This window comes from Hypanus sabinus, chromosome 14 (assembly GCF_030144855.1).
Source record: "Hypanus sabinus isolate sHypSab1 chromosome 14, sHypSab1.hap1, whole genome shotgun sequence".
NCBI lineage: Eukaryota > Metazoa > Chordata > Chondrichthyes > Myliobatiformes > Dasyatidae > Hypanus > Hypanus sabinus.
This window is the reverse complement of record NC_082719.1, coordinates 1,341,098-1,367,234: the sequence shown is the minus strand read 5'-3', so window position 1 is coordinate 1,367,234 and position 26,137 is coordinate 1,341,098. Positions and strand designations below refer to the sequence as shown.

General features: G+C 43.3%; 1 protein-coding gene across 1 annotated transcript in view; it reads right to left on the bottom strand.

Moving 5' to 3' along the window:
• Positions 1–26,137, bottom strand: part of LOC132404520 (transmembrane protein 144-like) — a 311,590-nt gene that overhangs the window by 30,461 nt on the left and 254,992 nt on the right. The window contains exons 8-9 of the mRNA XM_059988685.1: positions 15,538–15,656; positions 5,847–5,966 (exon numbers count right to left, since the gene is read on the bottom strand). Of these exons, the coding sequence (XP_059844668.1) occupies positions 5,847–5,966; positions 15,538–15,656 (239 nt within the window). The remainder of the gene's footprint in view (positions 1–5,846; positions 5,967–15,537; positions 15,657–26,137) is intronic.

Genomic DNA, 26,137 nt, shown 5'->3' with positions numbered 1-26,137 from the left:
CGGAGCTGGGGAAAAAACGAGCAGCGTTCAAGGAGGTGAAATCCCTGCTTTATGGGAAAGGGGTTAGGTTCGGCCTCTTGTATCCTGTCAGGCTCCAGGTCATCTATGAAGGTAAAAAGCATTATTTCAATACACCAAAGGTGGCCAAAGAGTTTTACCATTCGTGCTGGGGAGAAGAAGGATGAGAACAGCAATGACTTTTTTTTAGGTTACTCATGCAGCTTTGAAGGGGTCTCCCGCCGAGGGAAACTGTTAATTTTCACGATTCACTTCTTGTGAAACACGTTCAGGTTGAACTGCTATGCTGCGGAATCTGATAAACAAAAACTTTCAACCAGCAAAATGCAAATATTTGTGATTTGCATCTCTGGCGTTTAGTTTCCTAGTTTCTTTTGTGTTTTTAATGCTTTGCTTGACCTGTGTTATCTTTAGCCTATATGTATTAAAGGTAGAATAAGAGTTGGTATAAATTCTAAGGAGGGGAGCCACCCTAGATTAGATTAAAGTTTTGGTTGTAAGGGGAACGCTTTGGAAGTTTTTTGTTTGGTATTGCCTGCGATCATCCTCAGTTGGGGACGTAGATCTAGGTTTCAGGGGTTAATTGTTTTTCTTGTTTGTGTAAAGGGGTAGGGGGAGTGTTTTGGGAGATCACCATGGCAGTTTATTCTTTTGTGTATTACGGATTGGCCAGACTTTCTTTTCATTGTGCGTTATTGTGTGCAGCTTGTGCCTCGCACTGTTTTGGATTGTGGGCCCGGTGTGTCTTTTGATCTGGTTAACATGAGTGCTGCTGATGGAGGCCACACTGTGAGGTTTATTTCTAGGAATGTAAAGGGGCTCAATGGTTCTGTTAAAAGAGCTGAAGTTTTCTCTCATCTGAAACAATTAAAAGCGGATATACTATTTCTACAAGAGACACATTTAAGAGTAGAAGACCATAATAGACTCCGTAAAGCATGGATTAGTCAGGTTTTTAATTCCAGATTTAACAGTAGGTCTGGGTGGGGGGGGGGGGTGGGTGGTGGCAATATGAGTCACCAGAAGAATGCAGTTCACACCAACTGATGTGATCAGTGACCCTAATGGTCGCTTTATTATAGTCTCTGGAGCTCTCTTTCAGATATCTGTCATCTTGGTAAATGTTTATGCCCCTAATTGGAACGACGTCCACTTTGCAAGTAAGGTTTTGTCGTTAATACCTAACCCGAATACACACCAGCTAATCTTTTCAGGAGACTTGAACTGTGCTATTGACCCACTGCTTGATAGGTGAATCCATTGGTTAGGCAATTCTCTTTCTTTTCTCACGTTCACCACTCCTGTTCCAGGCTAGACTTTTTTTTTAGATAGCTCCTTGATACCAGTGATTAGACAAATTGAGTACACTGCTATAGTTTTATCTGATCACTCGCTCGTGAAACTAGACCTATGTTTTCCTTTAAACATTAGAGAGTGGAGTGGGTGTTTAGTGCTTTGGAGAAATTTGGATTTGGCAGGATATTTGTAGCCTGGGTTAAGCTGTTATATCACTCATCTTTAGCACGTATACAGATGAATTATTTTCGATCTGACTGTTTTCCATTAACACGTGGCACTCGCCAAGGCTGTCCACTGTCCCCTCCTCTTTTTGCAATTGCAGTTGAGCCTCTTTCTATTGTATTTAGGTCAACTACATTATTTCAAGGTGTTAGGAGAGGGGACATGGAACACCGTGTATCCCTATATGCTGATGACCTCTTACTTTATGTTAGCGACCCTGTAGGTAACAGTCCTGCTATTTTGTCATTATTAGGTCAATTTGGAGACTTCTCTGGCTATAAACTGAACCTTCAAAGAAGCAAATGCTTTCCTATTAATAACTTGGTCCTACAGATCCGACAGGAATCTTTGCCTTTTCCTTTATCTCAAGATGGTTTTACACATTCCTCGCTCTTTTACATCTCTGTTTGAAGCTAACTACAGGCTGCAGGTTAGCCAAATGAAGGTTGATTTTGAGAGATGGCGCAGTTTACCCCTTACTATAGCTGAGAGAATTCAATCAGTGAAAATGACTATACTTCCCAGATTACTTTACTTGTTCCAGTGCTTGCCAGTTTTCTTACACAAGTTATTTTTCAAATCAGTCGACCAAGCTATAACCTCCTTTATTTGGGAAAATAAGGTCCCAAGGATTAATAAGCACATTCTCCAAAAGGTTGTGACATAGGTGGAATGGGCCTTCCGAGCTTTATTCATTATTACTGGGTATCGAAAATTCAAAAGGTATTATTTTGGCTCCACCAGCCAGATATAAACTGGTGCCTACTTGAGACAAGGTCTTGCACACTTCGTCTCTCCCAGCTTTAGTGTATTCTTCCTCACCATTGAAATCCTCTCAATTCACATCTAACCCGGTCGTGCTCTCCACCCTCAAAATTTTTAATCAATTTCGCTGCCGCTATAAGTTTACATCAGCTTCAGTTTTGGGTCACATTCATAGAAACCATCTATTTCTCCCCTCCACGCTCGATTCAGTCTTTAGACAATGAGTTTTGAATGGTCTTATGTGCATTAAGGATTTGTACGCCAATAAGATATTTGATAGTTTTGATAACCTGTACAGTAAATATATTCATTTTTTAAAATACCTGCAGATTCGCCTCTTTGTCAAGGAAAATTTCCCTCTTTTCCTGATCTGCTACCTGCTATGTTGTGGGAAAAACTCACTCTTAGCTTTAATGATAAAGGGCTGATCTCTGTTCTATACTCTCAGCTGTTGTCTTTGGGAGTTCAAGATCTAAACAAAACTAAGATTAGGTGGGAGGATGACCTTGGTATGGATCTGGCTGAGGAATATTGGGCAAAAGCATTGAATAGGGTTTATTCCTCGTCATCATGTGCTAGACTGGGGCTCATACAATTTAAAGTTTTACACAGGGTACATTTAAGTAAAGCCTGGCTTGTTGACATGTATCCCGGGACACACGCTGGCTGTGACAGGTGTTCCTTCTCTCCAGCTGGTTTAGTGCATGCATTTTGGTCTTGCCCTCAACTTGATGGCTATTGGGCACTGGTTTTTAAAATTATCAGAGAGGTTTTTGGGGTGACACTGAGACCTTGCCTGCTTATAGCTACATTTGGTGTGGGGGATGATGCTTTGGGTTTAAATGCAAGCCAGTTGGATATTGTTGCATTTACATCAAGTTTGGCCGGAAGGAGAATCTTGCTGGTCTGGAAATCTGCCACTCCCCCATCTGCTGCTGCTTGGTTAGAGGACATAATGTTTTTTTCTGAAATTAGAAAAGATTAAATTCACGCTGAGTGGGTCTGTGAAAAAGTTCAATTCGAAATGGGGAACTTTCTCGTCATATTTTGGGAGTCTTAGAATTACCTACTAGTTAAGGGCATTTAATTGTACTTGGGAATTTGGCCTCTTTTAACACGCATCTGGTTTATCTCACAGGCTGGCCGATGAATTGTAATATGAGTGTATTCTGGATCGTCTGACGTGTTGTGGATGTGTGTGGGCCTTCGTCTTGAAGGAGTGTGGGGGTATGGCTGTGAAATGTCCGTACTTGTATCTGTGAAGTGTTGTATTGTAAATACATTAGCTGCCATGGTATGTTCAGGGAGGGTGGGTGAGGGGAGTTTTGTTTAGGGGTAAGGTATAAAAGCAAACTGGAGGAAAATGTAATGCATTATGTATTCTATATTGTGTCATCCCTTCAATAAAAATAAATGAAAAAAAAGACAATTCTCAAACCATCAGTCTGAGCCCATCCCTTCCCTATCACCTGCCTATCCTCCCTCTCGCACTGTCTACAAGCTTTCTCTATTTGTGAGCCAACTGTCCCTTCCTCTGTCTCTTCAGTTCAGTTCCCACCCCCCAGCAATTCTAGTTTAAACTCTCCCCAATAACCTTAGCAAACCTCCCTGCCAGGATATTGGTCCCCCTTGGATTCAAGTACAACCCATCCTTTTTGTTCAGGTCACGCCTGCCCCAAAAGAGGTCCCAATGATCCAGAAATCTGAATCCCTGCCTCCTGCTCCAATCCCTCAGCCACACATTTATCCTCCACCTCATTCTGTTCCTATACTCAGTGTTGTGTGGCACAGGCAGTAATCCTGAGATTACTACCTTTGAGGTCCTGCTTCTCAACTTCCTTCCTAACTCCCTGTAGTCAGTTTTCAGAAGTATCGAAGGATTGTGTTGAAGTCCTTTGAGAATCATGCTCTTCAATTAGTTGACTTTTTCTTCAATAGTCATAATTTCTACATTTTTCTGGGTTGTGCTTTCATTTATGTTTAGGATTCAATTGACTCTCTCCATTGTTATTAAAACTTATCTATCTGTAACATTAGCTCAGTTTTTCTCTCTGACTTTCTTTGTTGGGCAGTTCCTGCAGATCTGAACTGTTTTTCACTATTAATTATTAATTCATTATTAATTGTGTTTAACTGATCCTTTGTTTTCTCTCTGCTGACTCTCTTTGCAATCAACTAGTAGGCAAGTGACTAAAATCTAAACTAGTAATTCTCCCTTACTTCTGTAGCCTAGATTTAATAAAAAATCTTTTTTTTTGGAACATGGAAAATCCAGGCAGGAATAACCTGTGATAAGAACATAACTCTTCTATGGACTAGTTTGAAGTTGGATGCGAGCTGCAAATATCCACAGAAGGACGAACCTGGCTTTAACAGACATGGTCAAGACTTGCACCCTGAGTTTCCTGCATTAAGTATCAAAAAGCTTTGTGTAAAAAATGGATATCGTGTAAAGAAATCCAAAAGCATTACGTACATGTAGCTGACCTTGCACTCGTCCAATGGAAAGTGGATTTAGGCTTTTGCCTATGATTGCAAGCCATTATTTAATTGACACCAAGAAAACATGACTCAAATGAAACTGTGTTTGAAACAGGCATACTGGTAGCAAGCGTTCTCTGCTACTCAGAAAGATTATGGTTTATCTATTCTTTTACTTCAATTCACCAACAAAATTAATACCCACCTCACATATATGAATAAAATCTCATTTACCTGCCCAATACTTTGATCTTCTTTATGGCCTCTTATATTTTGATTCCTCTGGTACAAAAACTATCTGTTTCAGCCTGCAGTATGGTCAATGATTCTGCAGCTATGGCCTCTGACCGTATCTGTCAATTTATTCTCATTTAAGACCTGTGCTGCAGGCACAAGTGAATTCCCTCCAGTGACCTGTACAGTAGCAGACTGAACACCCTGACACGCCGTCACCTCTGCAATAATGGTCAAAAATCGTCCTAAGTACCTGCAGATTTTCCACGATTCATTAGGGGAATGCTCTGATTCCTCTCAATGCCAAAATTTGGTCATTTCAACCAATTAAATGATGTTCTGATTTTGGTTCTTCCTACCAAATTTAATATTCTTATATTTCTCTGTGAAAAGTTTCCTCTCCTTATTTTCTTTTTGCCCCCTTACGTGCCTATCTCATTGCAGACATGTACCTTACAGGCATCTTGTTTATTAAATTATCTATCCCTTCAACTTCCTAAATCAACAGAAGATTGAAAACATTAGTTTGGCAGCTCTATTTATAAAAGCCAGTTGAACGTTAATGTTGGCTGGACTGAGGTCAAGAGCATTGATACTTATTCAGCACTTTCTGCTCTTGGGAAGAGTAGCACTATGACTTATTTCACAATCAATCAGTTAGTAATTTAAAATAACAGATTATTCTCTTTTACCTCCAACACCAAAATAATCTCCTTTTAAATGAATATGGAAAATCCCCACAGTCTATGATAACATGTTTCCAAATTGCCTGCTTATGTTGGATAAGGGTATCTTGCGCTTTGTGACTATGAGTCACTTCACCTTACCGGGTAATATTGCTGTTGAATAAACAGATGGTTTATTTTTCTTCACGCCACAGTAGATGAGAAAATAAATGGTACTGGTTAGAATAATCCCGCTGCAGTATGCAAAAACATAATCCATGTCTAAAATAGAAAAGAAAGACAATTAGGAGTTTATCTAGAAAATGGCACAGAATTACATTGTCAAGCTGGTAAAATATGCAATGCTTTGTAACCTAGTCTATAGTTCAATCAACCCACTGTAGATCATTCCACACCATCTTGTTTTGTGACCTCTCACAATTAGGCACGTGGGAATTTTAAACAATTAAACAATTGACACTCTTTGAATTAATATCAAAGACAGCACTTTCTAATATCCAAGATAATGATTTATGAATGGCAACAAGCTAGGAGATTTGCTCATTGGAGGAAACTGGGTATAATGTTGGAAATCCTTGCAACTAGACTAGCCGGGGTGTAGCATCCATGGATGTCCATATCTAGCAAAGCAGCAGCCAGGTTGAATGGTTCCTCAGTTGAGAAAACTCAGAACCAGGAACAATTCATTGGACAATCTTTAGGTTTCCTGTCCAGCTGCAGAAAGAAGCATCAGTGGGGGTGGGGGGGGGGTTTGAGTAAATCTCCCCTTGCAAATCTTACAAAGTGTCACTATTCCCATTTACTAAAGATAAGCAGAGCCTTATAAGGGGCTTAATTTGTTTAATTTGTCTTTGTGTTTGAAATTCTAAAGAAGCAATAGGGATGCATTTATATTTCAATATATTTCTTTGATCTGCTTTTGAGAAATCTCTGAAGGAACATACAACTAACTACAGTTACGTGATTCACAATACCAAGTGCTTTGCTGCCAGTGCTATTTAATCTATTACATAACCCAGTATTGGACAGCAATGATAAATGCATGAACATTGGGTCCCCAGAGTCTGTTTTACTATAGAAACCTGAGATGGTAATTCTGAGACAGCATCTTAGCCACAGAAAAGCTTACCAAAGGATTGTGCTTAAAATAAAAATCTTCATTGGCATGTATGGTTACTTGTATAGTGGAAGAATAATTTTCTAGGAAATGTCCTCATAAGTGAATGAAACTTATGCATGTGGACATCTATCTGATCTATGTTCACTGCCTTAACTAATAACTATATAACCATATAACAATCACAGCACGGAAACAGGCGATCTTGGCCCTCCTAGTCCGTGCCGAACCCTTAATCTCACCTAGTCCCACCTACCCACACTCAGCCCATAACCCTCCACTCCTTTCCTGTCCATATACCTATCCAATTTTACCTTAAATGACACAACTGAACTGGCCTCTACTACTTCTACAGGAAGCTCATTCCACACTGCTATCACTCTCTGAGTAAAGAAATACCCCCTCGTGTTTCCCTTAAACTTCTGCCCCCAACTCTCAAATCATGTCCTCTAGTTTGAATCTCCCCTACTCTCAATGGAAACAGCCTATTCACGTCAACTCTATCTATCCCTCTCAAAATTTTAAATACCTCAATCAAATCCCCCCTCAACCTTCTACGCTCCAATGAATAGAGACCTAACTTGTTCAACCTTTCTCTGTAACTTAAGTGCTGAAACCCAGGTAACATCCTAGTAAATCGTCTCTGCACTCTCTCTAATTTATTGATATCTTTCCTATAATTCGGTGACCAGAACTGCACACAATATTCTAAACTTGGCCTTACCAATGCCTTGTACAATTTTAACATTACATCCCAACTTCTGTACTCAATGCTTTGATTTATAAAGGCCAGCATTCCAAAAGCCTTCTTCACCACCCTATCTACATGAGACTCCACCTTCAGGGAACTATGCACTGTTATTCCTAGATCTCTCTGTTCCTCTGCATTCCTCAATGCCCTACCATTTACCCTGTACGTTCTATTTGGATTATTTCTGCCAAAATGTAGAACCTCACACTTCTCAGCATTAAACTGCATCTGCCAACGTTCAGCCCATTCTTCTAACCGGCATAAATCTCCCTGCAAGCTTTGAAAACCCACCTCATTATCCACAACACCTCCTACCTTAGTATCATCGGCATACTTATTAATCCAATTTACCACCCCATCATCCAGATCATTTATGTATATTACAAACAACATTGGGCCCAAACAGATCCCTGAGGCACCCCGCTAGTCACCGGCCTCCATCCCGATAAACAATTATCCACCACTACTCTCTGGCATCTCCCATCTAGCCACTGTTGAATCCATTTTATTACTCCAGTATTAATACCTAACGACTGAACCTTCTTAACTAACCTTCTATGTGGAACTTTGTCAAAGGCTTTGCTGAAGTCCATATAGACTACATCTACTGCCTTACCCTCGTCAACATTCCTCGTAACTTCTTCAAAAAATTCAATAAGGTTTGTCAAACATGACCTTCCACGCACAAATACATGCTGGCTACTCCTAATCAGATCCTGTCTATCCAGATAATTATTAATACTATCTCTAAGAATACTTTCCATTAATTTACCCACCACTGATGTCAAACTGACAGGTCTATAATTGCTAGGCTTACTTCTAGAACCCTTTTTAAACAATGGAACTACATGAGCAATACGCCAATCCTCCGGCACAATCCCCGTTTCTAATGACATCTTAAAGATCTCTGTCAGAGCTCCTGCTATTCCTACACAAACTTACCTCAAGGTCCTGCGGAATATCCTGTCAGGACCCGGAGATTTATCCACTTTTAAATTTCTTAAAAGCGCCAGTACTTCCACCTCTTTAATTGTCATAGGTTCCATAACTTCCTTACTTGTTTCCCATACCTTACACAATTCAATATCCTTCTCCTTAGTGAATACCGAAGAGAAGAAATCGTTCAAAATCTCTCCCATCTCCCTCGGCTCCACACATAGCTGATCACTCTGATTCTCTAAGGGGCCAATTTTATCCCTCACTATCCTCTTGCTTTTAATATAACTGTAGAAACCTTTCGGATTTACTTTCACCTTATTTGCCAAACCAACCTCGTATCTTCTTTTAGCTTTTCTAATCTCTTTCTTAAGATTCCTTTTACATTCTTTATATTCCTCGATCAATTCCTCTACTCCATGCTGCCTATATTTATTGTAGACATCCCTCTTTATCCGAACCAAATTTCTAATATCCCTTGAAAACCATGGTGCTTTCAAACCTTTAACCTTTCCTTTCAACCTAACAGGAACATAAAGATTCTGTACCCTCATAATTTCACCCTTAAATGACGTCCATTTCTCTATTACATCCTTCCCATAAAACAACTTGACCCAATCCACTCTCTCTAAATCCCTTTGCATCTCCTCAAGGTTAGCCTTTCTCTAATCAAAAATCTCAACTCTAGGTCCTGTCCTGTCTTTCTCCATAATTATATTGAAGCTAATGCTATTGTGATCACTGGACCCGAAGTGCTCCCCAACACATACATCTGTCAGCTGACCTATCACATTCCCTAACAGGAGATCCAACACTGCCCCATCTCCAGTCGGTACTTCTATGTATTGTTGCAAAAAACTATCCTGCACACATTTCACAAACTCTAAACCATCCAGCCCTTTTACAGAATGAGCTTCCCAGTCTACGTGTGGAAAATTAAAATCTCCCAGAATCACCACCTCGTGTTTACTACAAATATCTGCTATCTCCTTACACATTTGCTCTTCCAACTCACGCTCCCCATTAGGTGGCCTATAATACACTCCTATCAGTGTTACTACACCTTTCCCATTCCTCAATTCCACCCAAATAGCCTCCCTAGAGGAGCTCTCTAATCTATCCTTCCAAAGCACCGCCATAAGATTTTCTCGGACAAGCAAAGCAACACCTCCTCCTCTGGCCCCTCCTACTCTATCACACCTGAAGCAACTAAATCCAGGAATATTTAGTTGCCAATCACACCCTTCCTGCAACCATGTTTCACTAATAGCTACAACATCATAATTCCAGGTATCAATCCACGCTTTAAGCTCATCCACCTTTCTTACAATGCTCCTAGCATTAAAATAGATACATTTAAGATACTCTCCACCTCCTCCTCTCTTTTCATCCCTAACAATGCATTCAAATTTATTATCCTTTTCTTTCTTCTCCCCTACATCTTTGGGCTGAGCGCATCCCTTCTCCATCACCTGTCTTTCCTCCCTCACACACTGTCTATTTACTTGCTCTACTGGTGAACTAACCTCCCCTCCCATAGTTTCCTCAAATTGATTCTCCCCCCCCTCCATCTTACTAGTTTAAAGTCTGCCCTGTAGCCCTAGCAAACCTCCCCGCTAGGATATTGGTCCCCCCAGGATTCAAGTGTAACCCTTCCTTCTTGAACAGGTCACGCCTGCCCCAGAAGAGGTCCCAATGATCCAGAAACTTGAATCCCTGCCCCCTGCTCCAATCCCACAGCCACGCATTCATCCTCCACCTAATTCCATTCCTACTCTCACTGTCGCGTGGCACAGGCAGTAATCCCGAGATTACTACCTTTGCGGTCCTTCTTCTTAACTGCCTTCCTAACTCCCTATACTCTCGTTTTAGGACCTCTTCCCCTTTCCTACCTATGTCATTGGTACCTACATGTACCACGACCTCTGGCTCCTCACCCTCCCACTTCAGGATATCTTGGACGCGATCAGAAACGTCCTGAACCCTGGCACCAGGGAGGCAAACTACCATCCGGGACTCCTGATCACCTCCACAGAACCGCCTGTCTGAACCACTGACTATCGAGTCCCCTATTACTATGGTCCTCTTTCTTCTATCCCTACCCTTCTGAGCTACAGGGCCGTCCTCTGTGCCAGAGGCCTGGCTACTGTCACTTCCACCAGGTAGGCTGTCCCCCCCAACAGTACTCAAACATGAGTACTTATTGTCAAGGGGTACAGCCACTGGGGTACTCTCTAGTACCTGCCTCTTCCCCTTCCTGACCGTGACCCACCTATCTGCCTCCCGTGGCCCCGGAGTGACCACCTGCCTGTAACTCCTCTCAATCACCTCCTCACTCTCCCTGACCAGGCAAAGGTCATCGAGCTGCAGCTCCAGTTCCCTAACTCGGTCCCTCAGGAGCTGCAGTTCGGTGCACCTGGCGCAGATGTGGACGTCCGGGAGGCTCGGAGACTCCAGGATCTCCCACATCCGACACCGAGAACAACAAGCTGCCCTCACACTCATACTTCCCAAATAACTGAAAAAAACAAGGAGAACTAAAAGATAAGCCTACAGTGCCCTCTTCCGCCTAAGCTCTCTGAGCCCAAGCAATACTCTTTGCTCCCAGCTCACTCCACTGCCCGCAAACGAAGCTGCCCTGTGAAATCCCCTGTGAAAATGCCAACAAATTTGAGTTTTAAAGGAAATACTGTCTCTCTCTCTACCTTCCTTTTGCACTCTGTTCTTTTATTCCCACTTTCTACTCAAACCATATGGTTCTCAAACTGTCCTTCATTACCTTCTTTGTTTCAGCCTGACTCCAGCCAAAAACTTCCCACATTCCTGATCCCTGGTGTTCTCTACCCTGACTCTAACTGTTCACACACTTTTGATATTTCACAACATAAGGCTCTCTACTTCATTCCTATTCCAGGATGTTTCCACATTAGCAGAGTCCAGGGTGTTTGTAACATCTGCAAAATACAGTAAGTGTCATTTTTTTTACATCCTTCATATACATGCGGAGTAAAAATGTTTACGTTACATCTCTGTCTAAATATGCAAAGTGCAATTTATAGTAATTTATAATAAATAGTATGTAAAACAGGACAGTCAATATAGCATAGAAATACAATTGTATCAGTGTGAGTTAATCAGTCTGATGGCCTGGTGGAAGAAGCTGTCCCAGAGCCTGTTGGTCCTGGTTTTTATGCTGCGATACCGTTTCCTGGATGGTAGCAGCTGGAACAGTTTGTGGTTGGGGTGATTCGGGTCCCCAATGATCTCTCTTTGTACACCTGTCTTTGTAAATGTCCTGAATAGTGGGAAGTTCACATCTACAGATGTGCTAGGCTGTCCACACCACTCTCTGCAGAGTCCTGGGATTGAAGGAGGTACAGTTCCCATACCAGGCAGTGATGCAGCCAGTCAGGATGAGCTTAATCGTGCCCCTATAGAAAGCTCATTTAATTTGGAGTGTCCATACCAAACTTCTTCAACTGTCTGAGGTGAAAGAGGCATTGATGTGCCTTTTTCACCACACAGCTGGTGTGTACAGACCACGTGAGGTCCTCGGTGATGTGGATGCCAAGGAACTTAAAGCTGATCACCCTCTCAAACCCAGATCCATCTCCATTCCTCCTGTAATCTACAACCAGTTACTTTGTTTTTGTGACATTGAAGAAGTTGAAATAATATCTGAGGCACAGGGAAAGATACAGTTCGCATTTTAATGTGATCTGATATGTCTCATCATTTGAATTATGTTTTAGTTTTCAGTGATATTGACAGACCTTCTGAATATGTGTTGTGTATGTATGATAAAGCAGAGAGTGAACATAGAACAGAAAACCGTACAGCACAGGACAAACAAGCTGGATGAACTCAGCAGGTCGGGCAGCATCCGTTGAAAGGAGCTGTCAACGTTTCGGGCCAAGACCCTTTATCAGGACTGAAGAAGCAGAGGGCAGGGGCCCCATAAAGAAGGTGAGGGGAGAGTGGAAAACCAATCAGAGGAAAGATCAAGGGGTGTGGGAGGGGAAGCAGGGAGGGGATAGGCAGGAGAGGTGAAGAAGGAATCTAAGGGGAAAGCACTACGGGTAGTAGAAGAAGGCAGAGTCATGAGAGACGTGATAGGCAGCTAGAAGAGGAGGCAGAGTGAAAGTGGGATGGGGTAAGGGAGAGGGAGGGAATTACTGGAAGTTGGAGAATTCGATGTTCATGCCAAGGGGCTGGAGACTACCCAGACGGTATATGAGATGTTGCTCCTCCAATCTGAGTTTGGCCTCATCATGGCAGTAGAGGAGGCCATGTATGGACATATCCGAATGGGAATGTGAAGCAGAGTTGAAGGGGGTGGCAACCGGGAGATCCTGTCTGTTGTGATGGGCGGAGCGTGTGTGCTCGACGAAGCGGTCCCCCAATCTGCGTCGGGTCTTGCCGATGTAGAGGAGACCGCACCGGATGCAATAGATTACCCCAACAGACTCACAAGTGAAGTGTTGCCTCACCTGGAAGGACTGTTTGGGGCCCTGAATGGTGGTAAGAGAGGAGGTGTAGGGACAGGTGTAGCACCTGTGCTTGCAGGGATAAGTGCCAGGTGGGAGATCTGTGGGGAGGGACGTGTGGACCAGGCAGTTGCAGAGGGAATGATCCCTGTGAAAAGCAGAGAGGAGTAGAAAGGGAATTACGTGCTTAGTGGTGGGGTCCTGTTAAAGGTGGCAGAAGTTGTGGAGGATAACATGCTGGATCTGGAGGCTGGTGGGATGGTAGGTGAGGACAGGGGGAACTCAGTCCTTGTGGTGACAGGAGGATGGGGTGAGGGCCGAAGTGCGGGAAATGGAGGAGATGCGGGTAACAGCATCGTTGATGATGGCAGAAGGGAAACCATGATTCTTAAAGAAAGAGGACATTTGGGATGTCCTGGAACAGAAAGCCTCATCTTGGGAACAGATGCGGTGGAGACGGAGGAACTGAGAATAGGGAATAGCATTTTTACATTTGGCAGGGTGGGAAGAGGTATAATCAAGGTAGTTATGGGAGTCAGTGGGTTTATAGAAGATGTCAGTGGATAGCCTGTCTCCAGAGATGGAGACCGAGAGATCGAGAAAGGGGAGAGAAGTGTCTGAGATGGACCAAGTGAATCTGAGGGCTGGGTGAAAGTTAGAGGCAAAGTCAATGAAACTGACGAGCTCAGCATGGGTTCAGGAAGCAGCACCAATGTAGTCGTCAATGTCGTGAAGGAAAAGTTGGAGAGCAGTACCAGTATAGATTTGGAGCACAGACTGTTCCACATAACCCACGAAGAGGCAGGCATAGCTGGGGCCCATGTGAGTGCCCATAGCTACACCCTTGGTCTGAAGAAAGTGGGAAAAGTGAAAAGAGAAGCTATTAAGTGTGAGTACCAGTTCTGCCAACTGAGGAGTGTGGTGGTGTTGGGGAACTGGTGAGGTCTATTTTCAAGAAAGTAGCAGAGGGCCTTGAGGCCTTCTTGATGTGGAATTGAAGTGTATAATAGCTTCTCTTTCGTGACCCGATGCAGATTGGGAAACTGCTTCATTGAGCACCCTCCACTCCATCCGCCACAACAGACAGGATCTCCCGGTTGCCACCCACTTCAACTCTGCTTCTCATTCCCATTCGGATATGTCCATACATGGCCTCCTCTACTGCCATGATGAGGCCAAACTCAGGTTGGAGGAGCAACACCTCATTTACCGTCTGGGTAGTCCGCAGCCCCTTGGTATGAACATCGAATTCTCCAACTTCCGGTAAGTCCCTCCCTCTCCCTTCCCCCATCCCACTTTCACTCTGTCTCCTCTTCCAGCTGCCTATCACCTCTCTCATGATTCTACCTTCTTCTACTACCCATAGTGCTTTCCCCTTAGATTCCTTCTTCATCCTTCCTGCCTATCCCCTCCCTGCATCCCCTCCCCCACCCTTGATTCTTTCCTCTGATCGGTTTTCCACCCTCCCCCCACCTTCTTTATAGGGCCCCTGCCCCCTCCTTCTTTAGTCCTGACAAAAGGTCTTGGCCCGAAACGTTGACAGCTCCTTTCAACAGATGCTCCCCGACCTGCTGAGTTCGTCCAGCTTGTTTGTACGTGTTGATTTGACCCCAGCATCTGCAGTGTACTTTGTGTGTACAGCATAGGAACAGGCCCTTCAGCCCACAATGTAGTGCTGTACCAACTCAACTAGCAATTAAATACTTAACCAAATTAATTCCCTCCTACAAACTATGCATATCCCTCTGTCATTCTTTGCATATTCATGTAGCTACCTAAGAGCCCCTGTCGTAGTTACCGCCACTACCACTCCCAGGAGGTCATTCCAAGCATCTGCCCACTCTATATAACACTTACGTCCTCAATACTTTTCATATAAATTTCTGTCAGGTCTCCCCTTAGCATCCACTGTACCAGAGAAAACAACCTCTCCTTGTAGGACATGCCTAATCCTGGTAACCCTCTCCAAAGCCATCACATGCTTTCTATTTGGAGTGACTAAAATGAATACAATACACCGGACCTGACTTAACTAGAGCTTGATAAAGCCGCATTATTACTCCCTGACTCAAATTTCCTCGTAGATTAATTATTTGGCCTCTGGATCTTCTCCATCACTACCACATTCTTCCTTGGACATGGGGATGAAAACTGCTCACAATACGCCAAACGTGGTCTGACCAACTCCTTACTGTGCCCCAGAATTACAATCTTCCTTTTACATTCTGGTTTTACTTGTCCATGAGCTTAGAACATATTTGTAATGGAATCAAATAAGATGTAACATGAGCTTGGCAAAGCATTAGTAGAGAACTTTCAGAGAGTAAACAAATTATAAATGACATTGATATTCCAATAAATACCAAGTTAGTCATCACATGCCTTTGTTGATAGGACTTTCAAGGCTAGCATTAGCACATACAGTAATTCAAATTTCCAGATGTTTGATAAACTAAGACAGGTTTGCATTAAGCCAAAAAACACTTAGTGGTAGAAAGGGATGTAAATTTAAGTTCTGCTTGAAGAAGCTAAATTTCTTACCAAACTGACTAGCTCCAAAAAATTCAGTTTCATTTCTTTCAGCATGGTTCTTAATGTAGAGGACTGGTACAAAGCTGGAACCATAAAACAATCCTGCACACATTGCAAGACTGCAGCCTCTGTGGAATATTATAAAATAATAAATTAGGCATGAATCAGAAAGCCAAGCCATATGTTTCATAAGCATCATGTACCTTTACATTGTCACAGTTTTAGTTTAATTGTAACTTAAAATAGCTGCTGCAATAAGAAAGACAGACAGAGCTAGAGGAGTAAATAACAGCGTAGGAGCAAGATTGGATATCCCACCTTCTCTAGTCTATTCTGACATTTAATTGCATGCTGCCTGATCTGTATCTCACTGTTGATCTTAATTAATATGATCCATAACCTTAGATATTCTCACATTAAAAATTTTTTAAATTGTGTCTTGGAGGCATCAGTAATGCAGCCTCCACAGCCGTTTACAGATATCCCACAACACACTTGATCACTCCTCCAACCCTGGCTTTTGGTACATCTTCATTTTATCTGTTCATAAATATACCTTTACCTGCCGAAACCCTAACCTTCTCTATGCATTGCATCCTATACCTACGGCCAAGCTTTAGGTCAGCTGTCCAGATTATTCCAAAGTGTGGCTTGGTTCAGTTTCAATTTGATAATCAGCTGGCCGTTTTTGCAAAGTTAAAGCAGCTAGTGAAATACTGCTTGTTGTTGTTGATCATGTTGGGAATCGTATCGCTGATTGAAACTAAGACAGATCCAGTATTAAAACCAACAAGCGAGCAAATTTGTTCCTTGCCCTCAATGTTCCCAGTGTTGTGCATGCAGTGCTGAAAATGTTAAGGGTGAGCAGTAGATATCAGCATGGTAGTGTCTCTTGTGGTGTTACGAAAGGGATGTGAGCATGTATTGGGCAAGCATCATCACAACACTATATATAAATAAGGAGCAGATTAGTTTGCAGCTGGAATTGAAAAGATAAGAAAACTTCATAAAAAAGGTGACTGGGTAAACTATTATTCCAGCTGTATCATATAGCCTACTGTATAATATGGGACTATTTTATGTCATAGAAACACATTATTGAGTATGTGCTATTAGGTGCGTATTGATCTGTGTATATATATGTATTCAGTTTGGGTTCCGTAAGTAAAAACCCCTGTTACCTTAGCTCCGGCCTCTAATGTTTTTACTTATAGTTTTGTTGTGTAACCGGTCACATACACAACAGATTGGCGACAAGGTTAATGAACCTACATCGTATCGGAATGCCCTGTTTTAATTGATAACGGCAATTGGAAGGAAGCCGGAATTCAGCCAGAGTCTGGAACATCAGGAGACCGAAAGACACAGTCGGAGCCACGACATGTCCAGGCAAGACCACAGTCGGGGCTGAACCCCAGGGCTGCCTGCCTCGGAAGGGAAATTTTAAAAAAGGGAGTGACACACACATCTAGCCAGAACACACTTGCGACGCTCGCAAAAAAAGGTCATTTGAGTCAAGTGAACAAGGGACTGCGGTTAAATTTACATAACAAGGATAAATCAACACAACAAGGATGGCATTAATTGGAACCATTGCTACATTTGATAGAGGCATTGAAGACTGGGCATCTTACATTGAAAGGGTGGAGTTATATTATGATGCTAATGGTATTAGTGATGAAAAGAAAACCCACTATTACTCAGGGTTTTGGGCATGAAAGCATACGGCCTACTACAGAGCTTGTTAACCCCGAAAAGCCAGCTGACAAAACATTCAAGCAAATGGTAGACACTCTCCAACAGCATTTAAACCCCAAACCACTGGTCAGTACTGAAAGATTTAAATTTTACAATCGGAGTCAGAGCAAAAACGAAAGCATTTCTGAATATTGTGCTGAATTGCGCATATTATCAGAACATCATCATTTTGGAATGGGTCAATCAGATGCATTGAGGGACAGGTTAGTGTGTGGCATGTACTGTGAAACCACACAGAAGGATCTCCTGTGTGAAAAAGACCTTACATTCAAAAAGGCGTTGAACATCTCAATCTCATTAGAAATAGCCACATGAGGTGCTCCAGAGATACAACAAAAATCTCTGGAATATGCTACGAATAAAATGTCACCACGCAGAAATGTTGGAAAGAAATGTTACCATTATGGGAACAGGTTACATGACCCTGATTGTTGTTGGTTTAACGATAAAGAATGGGGAAACTGTGGCAAACTGGGCCACATTGGCAGAGTATGCAAAGCTAAACAGCAGGAAAAGGGCAAAATACAGAGAAACAAGAAACCCCAGAAAGGAAAATACAACAATGTGCACCAAATGAAAGAAAGTAGTTCTGATGAAAATGACTCAGACAGAAGTGAATTGTCTTGTCTGCCACTTCGCAGCGTGAAAGAGACAGATGATCGAAAAGTAACATGGATCACTTCACAAGTGGCAGGTGTGAGACTGAAAATGGAGTTGGACACAGGCTCAACCTTAACAGTGACCTCTGTATGCAACTACAAATGACTGTTTTCGCACATCCCTCTGAAATGAACTAAACGACTGCTAAAGACTTACACAGGACAGGAACTGCGTTCTGAAGGCAAAATTAAAATGACAGTGACCCACGGAGGTAAAACACAGCAACTGAACCTCTATGTATTGAAAATGGAGGACCACTGTTGCCTGGACGTGAATGGCTCAGGAAAATCCAGTTAGGTTGGCGCACCATCAAGACACTAGATGTGTCAGCAGGACCACATCTGAGAGACTGTCACAAACACTTGCTGACTCTGAGGAAGTATTCATGAAAGGAATAGGAACACTTCAGGGCATGAAGGCAAAGATTGAGATTGAGGAAAATTCATGTCCAAGATTTCACAAAGCCAGACCAGTGCCGTATGCAATCCATCCTACAGTAGAGGCAGAGCTGAAAAATCCTGAGCAGACTGGGGTCCTGTCAAAGGTGGACTGGAGTGAATGGGCCACGCCTATTTTTCCAGTGATGATGGAAACCTCCAGCACAAAACCAGGAAAACCAAGCAAGGTGCACATGTGTGGAGACTTTAAAGTGACTGTTAAACCAGTTCTCCGCACTCTACAGTACCCTCTACCTCATATTGCGGACATTTTTGTTTCCCTATCAGGAGGGGAACATTTCACAAAAATTGATTTGACCCAGGCTTACCTTCAAAAGGAAATCGAAGAAGCATCCAAGAAATACCTGACAATAAATGCACACAAAGGACTTTACCAGTACAACAGGCTGGTGTTTGGGATAGCATCAGCGCCTGCAATTTGGCAAAGGGCAATGGACAAGGTCCTGCAGGGGATTCCAGGGACTCCATGTTACCTGGATGACATCATTGTCACTGGCAAAGATAACGATGAACATCTTTCCAACCTTAAACAAGTGCTCACTCACCGGGTTACGAGAATATGGGCTCAGAGCTATCGACAGAAATGTGAGCTTTTCAAAAAGGAAATCTCATACTGTGGGCATGCGATCAACAAGGATGGCTTACACATGTCTCAAGACAAGATAGAAGCGGTGCTTAAGACACCACCACCTGAAAATGTGTCTCAGCTGAGAGCATATCTTAGTCTAGTGCGGGGGTCGGCAACCTGCGGCTCCCGAGCCATTTGTGGCTCTTTCACCTCTGTGCTGCGGCTCCCTGTGGCTTTGGGAAATAATTGGTCAGTATTTAATTAAAATGTATTTTATGTTAGTTTGTTAGCTTTTGAAATGTAATTCTAAATTTGAAGATTATGGTGATCTTGTACAATGTAAGTGTGGCGACACATTTTCTGACACATCCGAAACGGCTCTCAATTAGCCAGCATTCCGGCTAAGGGAGATTGCCTACGGGGGTTTGTGAGTACGTGTCTTTTGCAGCATCTGCGTCCATGGGGGCTGGGTTGAGGGAGGCTTAAAAGCAAGGCTGTTTAGTTCGAATAAAGTTATTCGACTGCAGTTTACTGACTGCCTGAACACACCGCTGCAACGTGTTTTTATCGCTATTAATATACGTCACCACTGCCAATACCTGACACCCACCAATGCGCGATTTCTTTAATTTTTCGATCCAAGGTAAGCCAACTATGGAGAATTCTAAAAAAAGAAAAGTGACTGAAGAAAACAGAACGTTTAATGATACGTGGACAGATTCATTTGCTTTCACTGTTGACGAGACTGGTTTACCGGTATGCTTAATATGCAATGAGAAACTAGCAAACAACAAAAAGTCAGATGTCGCAAGACATTTCCAGAATAAACACGCAGCCTTTGCTCAAAAATATCCGGATGGAGATGAGAGAAAAAAAGCCGTTTCGGAACTGATGCGGAAGGTTGATCTGAGCAAAAATCATTTCCAGAAATGGATGAAGTCAGGAAAATCAACGACATACGCCAGTTATATTGCCGCTCAGGAAATAGTCAGGCACGGGAAGCAGTTTACAGATGGTGAATATATAAAAGAATCTTTCATTAAGATTTCAGAACATCTATTCACGGACTTTAAAAACAAGAGTGAAATTGTGCAGAAAATCAGGGATATGCCCCTCTCTGCAAAGACTGTCAAAGACAGAACCATAAAAATGGCAGAAGACATCACAAGACAGCAAATTAAAGACATCAATTCAGCTGTGGCCTACTCGATTGCCTGTGACGAGTCTAAAGACAAAGGCGATATTGAACAAATAGCGTTGTTCTGCCGGTATGTAAACTCTGCCGGGCCACAGGAAGAACTGATTGAGTTGATACCTCTAAAAGACCAAACACGGGGGGAGGACATCTGTGAGGCTGTCTTGAATTGTTTAAGAGCCAAAGGAATAAAGACCACCCATCTGGTGTCAGTAGCTACTGATGGGGCTCCGAATATGACGGGAACGCACAAGGGATTTGTGGCTTTACTGCAGAAGTCGCTGGACAGAAAGCTGCTGACTTTTCACTGCATCTTGCACCAAGAGGCACTGTGCGCTCAAACATTTCCTCCGGAATGCACAGAAGTAATGGATGTTGTCATTCAGATTGTCAATAAAATAATGGCAAAAAGTTTAAATCACCGTCAATTCCGTTTGTTACTGGACGAGATGGAAAGCGCATATTCTGATCTCCTGCTGCACAACAAAGTCCGGTGGCTGTCCAAAGGGGAGGTGCTGAAACGCTTTGTCGCGTGTCTGGAAGAAGTGAAAACTTTCCTGGGCAGCAAAGGGCTCAACTTTCCTGAGCTGGAACAGCCAGAGTGGCTGGAAAAGCTACACTTCATGGTAGACATGACAGCGCACCTGAACACGCTGAACACAGCTCTTCAGGGGAAAGGACGCACAGCCCTGCACATGTTGGAGGATGTCTTGGCATTCGAGCGCAAGTTGACAGTGCTTGCCAGAGATTTACAGAAAGGCACTTTGTCTCACTTCCCCAATTTGAGAGAGTTCAAACAAGGTCACGACATGATAATTTCGGAGTATTTACATTCTGCAATCATCGCAATGCAAACATCGTTTGGGAAACGCTTCTGTGAGTTCAGAGAGGAAAAAAACACATTATCCTTCCCGGTCACTCCCTTAAGCATCGATCCTTCCCTACTGAATACGACTGCATTGGCAGGTGTGAGTCAACCTGATCTTGAGATGGAACTGGCCGACATAGCCGACAAAGACATATGGGTGTCCAAGTTTAGACGCTTGACAGCAGACCTTGAAGATGTTGCCCGTCAGAAGGCCGTTCTTGCTCAGAATCACAAATGGAGTGATATTGAAAACCTTCCAAATCCGGACCAACTTGTGTTTGAAACATGGAATGCTGTGCCCGACATTTATGTAAACATGAAAAAGTATGCGCTTGGAGTCCTGTCGATCTTTGGATCCACATATGTATGTGAGCAGGTGTTCTCCAACATGAACTTTATTAAAAACAAACATCGCGCATGCTTCACAGATGACAGCTTGCGATCCTGTGTAAAGATGAAGGTGACGTCATACAGCCCTGATGTGCAGACGCTGTGCGCTGAGGTCCAGGAGCAGAAATCCCATTAACCAAGTATGATAAATATTTTAATTGCCTATTATTTTATGTATATTCATATTTTTTCATTGTTCAGTGAAATAGTCCTTTTATTTTTCAGGCTGACAGCTGGCTGATGATATTTTTGGTTTGCTGCTGGCGGAAAATTTAAGTTCGGCGTTTTTCATAAATACAAGAAGGACTCAAATAGACGTTGAGTATTTTACTTAAAAGTAACTTTCAACCCAACGTCTTTTTTTCGGAGTTCAAAATGTTTTTGTTGCATGCAGAAATGTAATTTCGTTTTCTCTGCAGGAGTTCATCAATTTCATAAATGCAACACATTATAGTTTGTTTATACATAGCATAAAGGCAAAAAAAACGTTGTATGCAGTGTTATTTCATTTTAAATGTCAAACGGGTTTTGCGGCTCCCAGTGTTTTCTTTTCTGTGGGAAACGGGTCCAAGTGGCTCTTTCAGTGGTAAAGGTTGCTGACCCCTGGTCTAGTGAAATATTACCGCAAGTTCTCGCGTAACTAATCTGCAAGGGGGATGGGACCCAGAGCGATAGAGCAGTGAAAGAAGTGCATGGAGTAAAGATCTAACATATAGAGAGGCTTTGAGGAAACAGCCGCAGAATAAAGGGTGTAAAGGTGGTAAGGTAGAAGGGCTAAAGTGTGTGTACTTCAATGCAAGAAGCATCAGGAACAAAGGTGATGAACTGAGAGCTTGGATACATACATGGAATTATGAAGTAGTGGCCATTACAGAGACTTGGCTGGCACCAGGGCAGGAATGGATTCTCAATATCCCTGGATTTCAGTGCTTTAAAAGGGATAGAGAGGGGGGAGAAAGGGGAGGAGTGGTGGCATTACTGGTCAGGGATACTATTACAGCTGCAGAAAGGGTGGGCAATGTAGCAATGACTCCTCTTTTGAGTCAGTATGGGTGGAAGTCAGGAACAGGAAGGGAGCAGTTACTCTACTGGGGGTATTCTATAGACCCCTTGGTAGCAGCAGAGATACCAAGGAGCAGATTGGAAGGCAGATTTTGGAAAGGTGCAAAAATAACAGGGTTGTTGTCATGGGGGACTTTAACTTCCCTAATATTGATTGGCACCTGATTAGTTCCAAGGGTTTAGACGGGGCAGAGTTTGTCAAGTGCGTCCAGGATGGATTCCTGTCACAGTATGTTGACAGGCCGACCAGGGGGAATGCCATACTAGATCTAGTATTAGGTAACGAACCGGGTCAGGTCACAGATCTGTCAGTGGGTGAGCATCTGGGGGACAGTGATCACCGCTCCCTGGCCTTTAGCCTTATCATGGAAAAGGATAGAATCAGAGAGGACAGGAAAATTTTTAATTGGCGAAGGGCAAATTATGAGGCCATAAGGCTAGGACTTGCAGGTGTGAATTGGGATGATGTTTTTGCTGGGGAATGTACTATGGACATGTGGTCGATATTTAGGGATGTCTTGCAGGATGTTAGGGATAAATTTGTCCTGGTGAGGAAGATAAAGAATGGTAGGGTGAAGGAACCATGGGTGACAAGTGAAGTGGAAAATCTAGTCAGGTGGAAGAAGGCAGCATACATGAGGTTTAGAAAGCAAGGATCAGATGGGTCTATTGAGGAATATAGGGGAGCAAGAAAGGAGCTTAAGAAGGGGCTGAGAAGAGCAAGAAGGGGGCATGAGAAGGCCTTGGCGAGGAGGGTAAAGGAAAACTCCAAGGCATTCTTCAATTATGTGAAGAACAAAAGGATGACAGGAGTGAAGGTAGGACCGATTAGAGATAAAAGTGGGAAGATGTGCCTGGAGGCTGTGGAAGTGAGTGAGGTCCTCAATGAATGCTTCTCTTCGGTATTGATGACAGTGAGGACCATATGAGTGAGGTTGATGTTCTGGAGCATGTTGATATTAAGGGAGAAGAGGTGTTGGAGTTGTTAAAATACATTAGGATGGATAAGTCCCCCGGGCCTGACGGAATATTCCCCAGGCTGCTCCACGAGGCAAGGGAAGAGATTGCTGAACCTCTGGCTAGGATCTTTATGTCCTCGTTGTCCATGGGAATGGTACCGGAGGATTGGAGGGAGGTGAATATTGTCCCCTTGTTCAAAAAAGGTAGTCAGGATAGCCAGTGAGCCTTACGTCTGTGGTGGGAAACCTATTGGAAAATATTCTTAGAGATAGGATCTATGGACATTTAGAGAATCATGGTCTGATCAGGGACAGTCAGCATGGCTTTGTGAAGGGCAGATCGTGCCTAACAAGCCTGATGGAGTTCTTTAAAGAGGTGACCAGGCATATAGATGAGGGTAGTGCAGTGGATGTGATCTTCATGGATTTTAGTAAAGCGCTTGACAAGGTTCCACACGGTAGGCTTATTCAGAAAGTCAGAAGGCATGGGATCCAGGGAAGTTTGGCCAGGTGGATTCAGAATTGGCTTGCCTGCAGATGGCAGAGGGTTGTGGTGGAGTGAGTACATTCAGATTGGAGGGTTGTGACTAGTGGTGTCCCACAAGGATCTGTTCTGGGACCTCTACTTTTTGTGATTTTTATTAACGACCTGGATGTGGGGGTAGAAGTGTGGGTTGGCAAGTTTGCAGACGACACAAAGGTTGGTGGTGTTGTAGATAGTGTAGAGGATTGTCGAAGATTGCAGAGAGACATTGATAGGATGCAGAAGTGGGCTGAGAAGTGGCAGATGGAGTTCAACCCGGAGAAGTGTGAGGTGGTACACTTTGGAAGGACAAACTCCAAGGCAGAGTACAAAGTAAATGGCAAGATACTTGGTAGTGTGGAGGAGCAGAGGGATCTGGGGGTACATGTCCACAGATCCCTGAAAGTTGCCTCACAGGTAGATAGGGTAGTTAAGAAAGCTTATGGGGTGTTAGCTTTCATAATTCGAGGGATAGAGTTTAAGAGGCGTGATGTAATGATGCAGCTCTATAAAACTCTAGTTCGGCCACACTTGGAGTACTGTGTCCAGTTCTGGTCGCCTCACTATAGGAAGGATATGGAAGCATTGGAAAGGGTACAGAGGAGATTTACCAGTATGCTGCCTGGTTTAGAGACTATGGATTATGACCAGAGATTAAGGGAGCTAGGGCTTTACTCTTTGGGGAGAAGGAGGATGAGAGGAGACATGATAGAGGTGTACAAGATATTAAGAGGAGTAGACAGAGTGGACAGCCAGCGCCTCTTCCCCAGGGCACCACTGCTCAGTACAAGAAGACATGGCTTTGAGGTAAGGGGTGGGAAGTTCAAGGGGGATATTAGAGGAAGGTTTTTCACTCAGAGAGTAGTTGGTGCGAGGAATGCACTGCCTGAGTCAGTGGTGGAGACAGATACACTAGTGAAGTTTAAGAGACTGTTAGACAGGTATATGGAGGAATTTAAGGTGGGGGGTTATATGGGAGGCAGGGTTTGAGGGTTGGCATAACACTGTGGGCTGAAGGACCTGTAATGTGATGTACTATTCTATGTTCTATGTTCTATAACCTATCCACAGTCCTACACCCACTAAATGCACTGTTACAAACAGGGACACAATGGAAGTGGACTGAGAGCTGTGAGAAATCATTTCACAAAACTAAAAGACTCATGACTTCAGACGGGTTGCTCGCGCACTTTGACCCCTCCTTACCAATCCAACTAGCTTGTGATGCCTCGCCCCAAGGGATAGGAGCTGTGTTATCGCACAAGTTTCCGGATGGCTCAGAAAGACCAATAGCCTTTGCCTCAAGAACGCTAACTTCAGCTGAACACAACTACACAGAGATTGACAGAGTGTGTGAGGAGACAAGAAATTCAGTCACTACCTGTATGGCCAAAAGTTTACCCTGTTGACTGACCATCAGCCTCTCGTGACAATCATCAACCCAAGGAAAGGTGTTCCAGTGATGACAGAACAAAGGCTACGGCGATGCTCACTTTTCTTAGGAGGTCACCGGTATGACATCGAACACAAGGGGACCAAGTAACACGGCAATGCAGATGGCTTGTCATGTTTACCACTGCCCACTTCAGAGATAACTACACAAATGGATCCAATAGAGATCTTTCACACAACAATAGTTGAAGAATTACCAGTAATGAACAGCCTCTTTGAAAGGGAAACACGCAATGACCCTATGTTGTCAAAAGTGTATGACATCAGGGTAAAGGGTTGGCCAGCACAGGGTAACACACTGTTTCCAGACTTCTCAGCGAGGAAGGAGCAGTTGTCATTGTGTCGGGGAACACTGATGTGTGGCTCACGAGCTGTGATTCCTCCCAAGCTATGCACCAGAGTGCTGGAGGAACTGCACGAGGGGCACCTGGGTACCGTGATGATAAAAGGTCTTGCCCGTGCCTCTGTGTGGTGGCCAGGGATCGATAAACAGATTGAGGACATGATCAAGAACTGCACTGGATGTCAAAAGATCCACCTGATGTACCTGTGGAGACTCATTCCCCAAAGCAGGGCAGACGTTACCCAGAGAGGCCGAGAAGACCTGATTTATAATAATAATAATTATTATTATGTTACTTTGTTATAATTTCATATTATTAAGTTGCTAATTAAACAGTTGGTGGGCGTTAGTATATTAAGGGAATACATACAGA